Below are 12081 nucleotides of genomic sequence, written 5' to 3' on the forward strand. Positions count from 1 at the left end.
TAAGCTTTATGCAAGTAAGAAATGAGACAGAAAATTGAATACTGTATCTATTCACTTACTCATGTATTTAAAATATATTATTGAGCAACAACTATGTACCAGGCATTATTTCAGCCACTCATGTTATACAGTAAGCAAAACAAAGAGTTTAGACTAGGACGTTTAAGTTCTGATAGGTTGGAATGACAATACATAATAAATAATGTTCATAAGTTTATTTAACACGTAAAAGTTGAAAAATGATTTACACAATACATCAAAACACAGCACGGTAAGGAAAAATAGACATGTTGGTATGTGTGGGGGGGTATGAAGAACTTAAGTAAACTGTTCAGGGGGTGGTCTCCTTTAAAAAGTGACAATTGCAAAAGATTGAACTTGACTTAAGATTATGGAATGAAGACTCTGAGACTGCATGGAGTTAAAGCTTACTCAATATATGGAATATTATCAGTTGATTCAAATACATGGCTATGTGGTGAAATAAGCCCACTTCAAAAGCTGGTTGAGAGTCTATTTACTATAATTGTAAAATATGCATCACACCCATTTTATTACACTTCTAAATGAAAATGAGATTGAGATGTGTATTACTGCATTTTAACTCTATTTTTATCTTTTAGGAAAAGAGTGGAATTCATGATGGGATGTGAGAATCAAAGTTTCACCACTGATTTCATTCTTTTAGGACTCTTTTCTTCCTCCCAATCAAGTCAAATTTTCTTTTCCTTTATATTCATCATTTTTTTGATAACTTTAACAGAAAACACAATCATGATCCTTCTTGTCCTCAGGGACTCAAGACTCCATACTCCAATGTATTTCCTGCTCAGCCATCTCTCTTTCATGGACATCTTGCATATTTCCAACATTGTTCCCAAAATGATCATCAACTTTCTCTCAGGCAGCAGAACTATTTCATTTGCAGGTTGTGGCTTCCAAATATTTCTATCCCTCACCCTCCTGGGTGGTGAGTGCCTTCTCCTGGCGGCAATGTCTTATGATCGCTATGTAGCCATCTGTCATCCACTGCACTATCACATTCTTATGAATGACTATGTTCGCAATCTCATGGCTGCAGGGTCCTGGCTTGTTGGGACCATCAACTCCATAGCTCACACGGTTTATGCCCTGCACTTTCCTTTCTGTGGCTCAAGAGCCATTGATCACTTTTTCTGTGAAGTCCCTGCCATGTTGAAATTGTCTTGTGAGGACACAACACTCTATGAACAAGGAGTTTATGTAAGTGGTTTAATTTTTCTACTTGTCCCTTTCTCCCTAATCCTTGTTTCTTATGTGCAAATTCTTCTTACTGTCCTTAAAATGAAATCATCAGATGCACGTAAAAAGTCATTTTCTACCTGTTCCTTCCACATGATTGTGGTCACGATGTACTATGGGCCATTTATTTTCACATACATGAGACCCAAAGCATACCACACACCAGGCCAGGACATGTATTTGGCAATATTCTACACCATCATCACACCTACACTCAACCCTATCATCTACAGCTTTAGGAATAAAGATGTTCTGGAGGCAATGAAAAATATGTTGAAAAGTAAATTTCTCCATTAAAGAGAGTAATACACTCAGCATAATACCCTCCAGTGTATTATGCTGAGTGAAGTAAGTCAATCGGAGAAAGATAAACATTATATGTTCTCATTCATTTGGGGAATATAAATAATAGTGAAAGGGAATAGAAGGGAAGGGAGAAGAAGTGTGTGGGAAATATCAGAAAGGGAGACAGAACATAAAGACTCCTAACTCTGGGAAATGAACTAGGGGTGGTGGAAGGAGAGGAGGAGGCCAGGGGGTGGGGGTGAATGGGTGATGGGCACTGAGAGGGGCACTTGACACTGGGTGTTATTCTGTAAGTTGGCAAATTGAATAAAGAAAGTTTCATAGGTATTTGTTTTATAACACATACATTTAAAAACGTATTGCCACCCCCCACTAAATTTCTAGGAAATCATAAATGTTGTCTTTTATACTGAAATCACATTGTATGAGATCTATCTATATGACATTTGTAATTTATGAAACGGTAAACTTATAACTCTAATGGTGCAACCACTTTTCAAAAATTCATAAAAAATTACAGGCAAAAATGGTGCATATGTTCAAAAGGTAAAAACTTCTAGTTATTAGAAACATAAATTAAGAATAAGTAAGTCTTGCAATGTAATGAACAACATGGTGATTCTGGTTAACAATGTTTGATTGTATCTTAGAAAGTTCCTAATGGGTAGGTTTTTGAAGTTTTCATATAAGAAAATGAATTGTAACTGTGTGGTGCTAGATGATAACTCAATTTATTGTGATAATCATTTTATAATATATACATGTTTTAAATTATTATGAGGTACACTTAAGAACAGTACAATTATATCAATTATGTCTCAATAAAATAGAAAAATCAACTAATGCATTGTATTATGTAATAAATATGTATTCCGTGTATATTATGTAAATTATTAAATATATATTTAATAAATATATTAGGTAATATAGCCATTAGAAACGACAAATACCCACCATTTACTTTGACATGGATGGAACTGGAGGGTATTATACTGAGTGAAATAAGTCAATTGGAGAAGGACAAACATTATATGGTCTCATTCATTTGGGGAATATAAAAAATAGTGACAGGGAATAGAGGGGAAAGGAGAAAAAAATGAGTGGGGAATATCAGAAATGGAGACAGGACATGACATACTGCTAACTCTGGGAAACCAACTAGGGGTGGTGGAAGGGGAGGTGGGCAGGAGGTGGTGGTGACTGGGTGATGGGCACTGAGGTGGGCACTTGATGGAATGAGCACTGAGTGTTATTCTATATGTTGGCAAATTGAACACCAATAAAAATAAATTTACAAAAAAATAAAAAATAAATAAAATGTAGTACTCTTTAAAAATAGTAAGAATCTAAAAACATGAAGATTTGAATCAGAATTTCATTATCTTTCAGAGTACATGAAAGTGAATTGAAATTGTATATGCAATCTTCTACTTTATACTCTACCATGCCATCTAGAAACATCATACATTTACTTACCTCTCCTTTCATAAAATTCTGAGAGAAAACTGTCTTTATGTCAGTATTGCATATTTCTTGATGACTTTATATACAATAAATGTGCAAATTTTGATCCATCTGTAATGTCATAGAATAGAATTATGAAGAAAAAGAATTATGTTTACGGCCCTTTTATATTAATTGTGTCTCCTCCTATACTTCCTGAGCATTCTGATGGTATCCTAGTTAAATCCAACTAAATTGCAAGTTACATATATTATAAGCAGATATTGATTTTTACTTATTTTCTAAAAGTCAATATCTCTTTTGGTTGCAGGAGTGTTTACCACAATATTTTTTGAAGATTTTATTTATTTATTCATAAGAGAAGCAGAGGCTTAGGCAGAGGGAGAAGCAGGGTCCCTGCAGGAAGCCCAATGAAGGACTCGATCCCAGGATCCCGGGATCACGACCTGAGCCAAAAGCAGATGTTCAACCATGGAGATATCCTGATGCTCCTCTTTACTACAACATATATGGCCACTGCTTCCAGGAAAATGTTGAGCAACATACATGTTACTTGCATTTAACATGCTGATGGGAAATACTAAAACTGTTTTATTTATTTTATTTTTTAAAAGATTTTATTTATTTGAGAGAGAAAGCGAGAGAAACAGAGAGAGCACATGAAGGGAAGGAGCAGAGGGAGAGGGAGAGAGAAATTCTGGCAGACTCCACGTTGGGCCTGAAACTCCACTTAAGGCTCCATCTCCTGAAACTAAAATCATAACATGAGATGAGATCAAGAGCTGATGCATAACTTACTGCACCGCCATGACATCCTGACTGTGCTTCATTTTTAATGCAAAAAGGGCATGGATTTTAATATACTAAATACTTTTTTATTGGTCTGTACCACCAAAGACGTTTTGTTTTTAGTTCTGCAGGAATTTATCTGGGTTTTTGTTGTTGTTGTTGTTTTACAACTTTTATTCCCATTGCTGTGATGCCATGATTTTTCTCCAATTTACAATCAGTATTGACTCATGTCAATGTCTTACATCCAATTCACCAGCATATTTGTTGGCTGCACCTTAGAACGGGTTCCATATATACACCATCATCCCTGCAGACCCTCGGCTCAGCCACCACTGTTCCTGGTTTGGTTCCATGAAGAATTTGTAATTGCTCTTCCAATTTCCATCTTTTTTCTTCTAGAATGTCTCCATGACACAACCAGAGGTATTCTCTAGAAAAAATTGCCAGGAGAGATATGTCTCTGCTCAAATTTCATCAATAGATCATATAAGTCCAAATTATTTATGGACTTACATAAACTGCTATTGGTTACATCCCTGAAATTACCCGCAGTGTGTCCCTCCCTCATTGGATTGTTAGAGCTGTCCTCTCAACTATTCCTCATGGTCTTAATGCCCTTGCTCTATTTTCCCCTTTCCTAGCACTTCTGTTCTACACAAATGGCCTTCAGATAACTCCCTCAGCACATCCAGATCATTTTTTATTTTCAATAATGCAATTTATTTACTCTTTTATATTTAAGAGAATAGTTATTTTTTAAAATATATATCATAAAAGGCCATAATCATTAGGAATTGGGAATTGTTCTGAAAATACTTGCCGGATTTTTATTTTCTTTTTATTTTAAATGTCTTTTTATTGGGGTTCAATTTGCCAACATATAGAATAACACACAGTGCTTATCCCATCAAGTGCCCCCTCAGTGCCTATCACCCCGTAACCCCCACCCCTGCACAAATCCCTTTCCACAACCCCTTGTTTGTTTCCAAGAGTTAGGAGCCTCTCATGTTCTATCACCCTCTCTGATATTTCCCACACATTTTCTCTCCTTTCCCATTTATTCTCTTTCACTAATTTTAATATTCCACAAATGAATCAGACGATATAATGTTTGTCCTTCTCTGATGGACTTATTTCACTCAGCATAATACCCTCCAGGTCCCTCCACGTCAAAGCAAATGGTGGGTATTTATCGTTAATAGCTGAGTAGTATTCCATTGTATACATAGACCACATCTTCTTTATCCATTCATCTTTCGTTTTACTGTTGTTGTTGTTCAAATCCAATTTTATTCTTTTTTTAATAAATTAATTTTTATTGGTGTTCAGTTTACCAATTTACAGAATAACACCCAGTGCTCATCCTGTCAAGTGTCCCTCTCAATGCCCATCACCCACTCACCACCACCACCACCCCCCCCGCCCTGCTCCCCTTCCACCACTCCTAGTTAGTTTCCCAGAGTTAGGAGTCTCCCTTTCTGATATTTCCCACGCATTTCTTCTCCCTTCCCTTATATTCCCTTTCACTATTATTCATATTCCCCAAATAAATGAGAACATACACTGTTTGTCCTTCTCCTATTGACTTACATCACTCACCATAATACCCTCCAGGTCCATCCACGCTGAAGCAAATGGTGGAGATTTGTCGTTTCTAATGGCTGAGTAATATTCCATTGTACACATAAACCACATATTCTTTATCCATTCATCTTTCGATGGACACTGAGGCTCCTTCTACAGTATGGCTATTGTGGACATTGCTGCTATAAACATCAGGGTGCCAGTGTCCCGACGTTTCATTGCATCTGAATCTTTGGGGTAAATCCCCAGCAGTGCAATTGCTGGGTCGTAGGGCAGGTCTATTTTTAACTCTTTGAGGAACCTCCACACAGTTTTCAAGAGTGGCTGCACCAGTTCATATTCCCACCAACAGTGTAAGAGGGTTCCCTTTTCTCCGCATCCTCTCCAACATTTGTGGTTTCCTGCATTGTTAATTTTCCCCATTCTCACTGGTGTGAGGTGGTATCTCATTGTGGTTTGGATGTGTATCTCCCTGATGACAAGTGATGCAGAGCATTTTCTCATGGGCATGTTGGCCATGTCTAGGTCTTCCTCTGTGAGTTTTCTCTTCATGTATTTTGCCCATTTCATGATTGGATTGTTTGTCTCTTTGCTGTTGAGTTTAGTAAGTTCTTTATAGATCTTGGAAACTAGCCCTTTATCTGTTACGTCATTTGCAAATATCTCCTCCCATTCTGTAGGTTGTCTTTGAGTTTTGTTGACTGTATCCTTTGCTGTGCAAAAGCTTCTTATCTTGATGAAGTCCCAATAGTTCATTTTTGCTTTTGTTTCTTTTGCCTTCGTTGATGTATCTTGCAAGAAGTTACTGTAGCCAAGTTCAAAAAGGGTGTTTCCTGTGTTCTCCTCTAGGATTTTGACGGAATCTTGTCTCACATTTAGATCTTTCATCGATTTTGAGTTTATCTTTGTTTATGGTGAAAGAGAGTGGTCTAGTTTCATTCTTCTGCATGTGGATGTCCAATTTTCCCAACACCATTTATTGAAAAGACTGTCTTTCTTCCAATGGATAGTCTTTCCTCCTTTATCGAATATTAGTTGACCATAAAGTTCAGGATCCACTTCTGGATTTTCTATCCTGTTCCATTGATCTATGTGTCTGTTTTTGTGCCAGTACCACACTGTCTTGATGACCACAGCTTTGTAGTACAACCTGAAATCTGGCATTGTGATGCCCCCAGCTATGGTTTCCTTTTTTAAAATTCCCCTGGCTATTCGGGGCCTTTTCTGATTCCACACAAATCTTAAAATAATTTGTTCTAACTCTCTGAAGAAAGTCCATGGTATTTTGATAGGGATTGCATTAAACGTGTAAATTGCCCTTGGTAACATTGACATTTTCACAATATTAATTCTGCCAATCCATGAGCATGGAATATTTTTCCCTCTCTTTGTGTCTTCCTCCATTTTTTTCATAAGTGTTCTGTAGTTTTTAGAGTATAGATCCTTTATCTCTTTGGTTAGGTTTATTCCTGGGTATCTGATGCTTTTGGGTGCAATTTAATTGGGATTGACTCATTAATTTATCTTTCTTCAGTCTCACTGTTAGTGTAAAAATGCCACTGACTCTGGTCATTGATTTTGTATCCTGCCACACTGTTGAATTGTTGTATGAGTTCTCCCAATTTTGGGGTGTAGTATTTTGGGTTTTCTATATAGAGAATCATGTCATCTGCAAAGAAGGAGAGTTTGACTTCTTCTTTGCCAATGTGATTGCCTTTTATTTAAAAAGAAAAAAAAGCTTGTCTCATTGCTGAGGCTAAGACTTCTAGTACAATGTGGAATAGGAGTAGTGAGAGTGGACATCCCTGTCATGTTCCTGATCTTAGGGGAAAGGCTCCCAGTGTTTCCCCATTGAGAACGATATTTGCTGTGGGCTTTCGTACATGGCTTTTAAGATGCTGAGGAAAGTTCCCTCTATCCCTACACTCTGAAGAGTTTTTATCAGGAATGGATGCTATATTTTGTCAAATGCTTTCTCTGCATATATTGAGAGGATCCTATATTTCTTGGTTTTTCTCTTGCTGATATGATCCATCACAATGATTGTTGAATGAGTGTTAAACCAGCCTTGTATCTCCAGGATAAACTCCACTTGGTCATGGTGAATAATCTTCTTAATATACTGTTGGATCCTATTGGCTAATATCTTATTGAGAATTTTTGCATCTGTGTTCATCAGGGATAATGGTCTATAATTTTCCTTTTTGATGGGGTCTTTGTCTGGTTTTGGAATTAAGGTGATGCTGGCCTCATAGAACTAGTTTGGAAGTACTCCATCTCTTTCTATCTTTCCAAACAGCTTTAGTAGAATAGGTATGGTTTCTTTTTTAAACGTTTGATAGAATTCCCCTGGAAAGCCATCTGGCCCTGGACTTTTGTGTCTTGGGAGGTTTTGGATGACTGCTTCAATTTGCTCCCTGGTTATTGGCCTGTTCAGGTTTTCTATTTCTTCCTGTTCCATTTATGGTAATTTGTGGTTTTCCAGAAATGCATTCATTTCTTCTAGATTGCCTAATTTTTGGCGTATAGCTGTCATAATAAGTTTTTAAAATTGTTTGTATTTCCTTGGTATTGGTGGTGATCTCTCCTTTCACATTCATGATTTTATTAATTTGAGTCTCTTCTCTCTTCTTTTTAATAAGGCTGGCTAATGGTGTATCTTATTAATTCTTTTATTATTATCTCTTATTATATTATTATTCTCTTATTATCTTATTAATTCTTTCAAAGAACCAACTCCTGATTTTGTTGATCTTTTCCAAGTTCTTTTGGTCTCTATTTCATTGATTTCTGCTCAAATCTTTATTAACTCTCTTCTTCTGCTGAGTGTAGGATCTATCTGCTGTTTTTTCTCCAGCTTCTTTAGGTGCAAGGTTAGCTTTTGTTTTTGAGTTCTTTCCAGTTTTTGGATGGATGCTCGTATTTGTGATGTATTTCCCCTTCAGGAATGCTTTTGTGTATCCCAAAGAATTTTATCAGTTATATCTTCATTCTCACTAGTTTCCATGAATCTTTTTAATTCTTCTCTAATTTCCTGGTTGACCTTTTCACCTTTTAGCAGGATGGTCCTTAACCTCCATATGTTTGAAATCCTTCCAAACTTCTTCTTGAGATTGAGTTCTAGTTTCAAAGCATTATGGTCTAAAAATATCCAGGGGAGGATCCCATACTTTTGGTATCTTTTAAGACCTGATTATGACCCAGTGTGTGGTCTATTCTGGAGAAAGTTTCATGTGCACTTGAGAAGAATGTGTATTCACCTGCGTTTGGATATAAAGTTCTGTAAATATCTATGATATCTATCTGGTCCAGTGTATCAATTAAAGCTCTTGTTTTTTTGGAGATGTTGTGCTTAAAAGATATGTTGTCATAGAAAGCACTGCATTTTAAATTACCAAGTACAAGTGTATTATTATCTAAGTATGTCTTAACTTTGGTTATTAATTGATATACTTGGTGGCTCCCACATTTGGGGCATAAATATTCATAATTGTTAGGTCCTATTGTTGGATATATCCTTTAAGGATGATATAGTGTCTCTTACTACAGGCTTTGGGATAAACTTTAATTTACCTGATATAAGGATGGCTACCCCTGCTTTCTTTTGAGGACAATTTGAATGGTATTTGGTTCCCCAACCTTTTATTTTCAGTCTGTATGTGTCTTAGGTCTAATATGAGTCTCTTGTAGACAGCAAATAGATGGGTATTCCTTTTTTATCTGGTCAGAAACCCTGCACCTTTGATGGGGTTAAGCCCATTCATGTTCAGAGTTACTATTGAAAGATATGAATTTAGTGTCATCATGATACCTATTCTGTCCCTGTTTTTGTGCATTGTTTTTTTCTTCCTCTTTCTTTAACAGAGTTCCCATTAATATTTGTTTTAAAGCGGTTTGGTGGTCACATATTGTTTCAATCTCTTCCTATCTTGGAAGCTTTTTATCTCTCCTTCTATTCTGAATGAGAGCCTTGCAGGATAAAGTATTCTTGGCTGCATGTTCTTCTCATTTAGGACCCTGAATATATCCTGCCAGCCCTTTCTGGCCTGCCAGGTCTCTGTGGAGAGATGTGCTGTTAACCTAATACTTCTCTCCATAAAGTTTAGTGATTTCTTGTGTCTTGCTCCTTTAAGGATCTTCTCTTTATCTTTGGAACTTGCAAGTTTCACTATTAAATGTTGAGGTGTTTAGCAGTTTTTATTGCTTTTAGTTGGGGATCTCTCTATCTCCTGGATCTGGATGCCTGTTTCCCTTCCCAAGTTAGGGATGTTCTCAGCTATGATTTATTCAAATACACTTTCTGGACCTCTGTCTTTTTCGGCGCCCTCAGGAACCCCAATTAAATGTAGACTTTTACTTCTGAGGCTGTTATTTATTTCTCTTAACCTATCCTCATGAGCTTTTCATTGTTTGTCTCCTTTTTCCTCAGTTTCCTTCATTGCCATTAACTTGTGTTCTATGTCACTTACTCATTCTTCTACCTCATTAACTCTCATCATTAGCACCTCCAGTTTGGATTGCATCTCATTTTGAATTGATTTTTAATTTCGGCCTGATTAGATCTAAATTCTGCAGTCATGAAGTCCCTTTAATCCTTTATGTTTTTTTCTAGAGCCACCAGTAGCTTTATAATTGTGCTTCTGAATTGGCTTTCTGACATTGAATTGTATTCCAAAATTTGTAACTCTGTGAGAGAGAGGACTGTGTCCGATTCTTTCTTTTGTGGTGAGTTTTTTATTCTAGTCATTTTGCTCAGTGTAGAGTGGCCAAAAACAAGTTGTACTTGATAGAAGTGCAAACTCTTCTCACTGTAGCATTCCAGCTGTTCTCTTTTTAAATCTGAGACGGATTCGTAGGTTTACAGGATGTTTTGAAAGTTATCTAGGTAAGTTGTTGGGGACAGGTGACTTGGGGAACCTTACACTTCCACCATCTTGCCCCGCATCCTTCTCCTCTGCTCATCTTGATTACTTTCTTTTACTCTGCCTTCCAGTTTGGTGATATATCCTTCTGCTTCCTCTAGCCTGGTTTTTTATTCTATCTAATATATTTTTAATTTCATCTATTGTGTTATTCATCTCTGATTGGTTCTTTTTGCCTCTTTGTTAAGAATCTCACTAATATCCACTGCTCTTTTCTAAAGTCCAATGAGTATCTCATGATCATTACTTTAAATTATCTACCAAAGCAGCTATTAGACACATGAAAAGATGCTCAATCATTCATCATCAGGGAAATACAAATCAAAACTACAATCAGATACCACTTCACACCAGTCAGAATAACTAAAATTGAAATGTCATGAAATAACAAATATTGGTTAGGATGCAGAGAAAGGGGAACTCTCTTACGCTGTTGGTAGTTATGCAAACTGGTGTAGCCATTCTGGAAAACAGCATGGAGTTTCCTCAAAACTTGAAAAAATAGAACTACTCTACAGCCTAGCAGTAGTATATATTTACACAAAGAATACAGAACACTCATTCAAAGGGATACATGCAACCCAATTTTTCTAGCAGGAGTATAAACTATAGTTGAATTATGTAGAATCTGAATGCCAAGCAACTTTTGAATGGATAAAAATGTGAATGTATATATATGAATATATATATGTATATATATATATATAAAATTACTTGACCTCTTGACCTTAAAAAGAAATGGATTCTTGGCATTTACAGTGACATGGATGGATCTGGAGGGTATTAGCTATTAGCATTACGCTATATGAAGTATGTCTGTCAGAGAAAGAAAAATAACATAATTTCACTCATATGTGCAATTGAATAAGTAACACAAATGAACATAGGGTGAAGAAAAGAGAGGGATACCAAGAAACAGAATCTTATATAGAAAAACAAACTGATGGTTACTAGGAGGGAGGTGGTTAAACAGGTAAGGGACATTAAGGAGGGAACTTGTGATGATCATTGGATATTGCATGTAAGTGTTGAATCACTAAATTCTACACCTGAGACTAACATTACACTGTATATCAAACAACTGAAGTGTAAATAAAAATTTGGAGAAACAAAACAAGAATTCCACCATGCAAATTCACAATATTTTTAAAAAGATTTTATTTAACAGAGAGCAGAAGCAGGAGAGAAGTTGTTAAAAGGGGACAGGGAGATGCAGTCTCCCCACTGAGCAAGGAACCTGATGTGGGCTTGACCCAGTTCCCTGTGATCAAAACTTGAGCCAAAGGCAGACGCTTAACCAATTGAGACACCCACGCACCCCCAATTAAACAAAAAAAGGGCAGCCCCGGGGGGCTCAGTGGTTTAGCACCTCCTTCAGCCCAGGGCATGATCCTAGAGACCCAGTATCGAGTCCCACGTCAGGCTCCCTGCATGGAGCCTGCTTCTCCCTCTGCCTATGTCTCTGCCTCTCTCTCTCTCTCTCTCTCTCTCTCTCTCTCTCTCTCCTATGTTTCTCATGAATAAATAAATTAAATCTTGAAAAAAAACTTTACAGAACATCCTGTTGCATAGATTACCCAACTGAATATCATTAAAAATTAATACTTATTTCTTTTTCTGTGGCAATCAGGGGAAAATGCACTTAATAGTGGGATATATTGTTATTATTTCCAGTTAGAATAGAATTAATCATCTTAAAAGGGAAAAGGCTTTATGAAATGTTATATGATTC

The 12081-nt window shown here is 36.6% G+C and overlaps 1 protein-coding gene across 1 annotated transcript; it reads left to right on the forward strand.

The window, feature by feature from the left end:
- Positions 1–639: 639 nt before the first annotated feature.
- Positions 640–1578, forward strand: LOC121474520 (olfactory receptor 2AJ1-like). Its single transcript, XM_041727424.1, has one exon. The coding sequence runs from the start codon at positions 640–642 to the stop codon at positions 1576–1578; it is 939 nt and encodes a 312-aa protein (XP_041583358.1).
- The last annotated feature ends 10503 nt before the right edge of the window (positions 1579–12081 follow it).

Source organism: Vulpes lagopus, chromosome 13, assembly GCF_018345385.1.
Source record: "Vulpes lagopus strain Blue_001 chromosome 13, ASM1834538v1, whole genome shotgun sequence".
NCBI classification, from domain to species: domain Eukaryota; kingdom Metazoa; phylum Chordata; class Mammalia; order Carnivora; family Canidae; genus Vulpes; species Vulpes lagopus.

What these genes read in the sequence shown, in the direction of transcription:
- LOC121474520 (XM_041727424.1), top strand. Translation starts at nt 640, where the DNA reads ATGATGGGATGTGAGAATCAAAGTTTCACCACTGATTTCATTCTTTTA.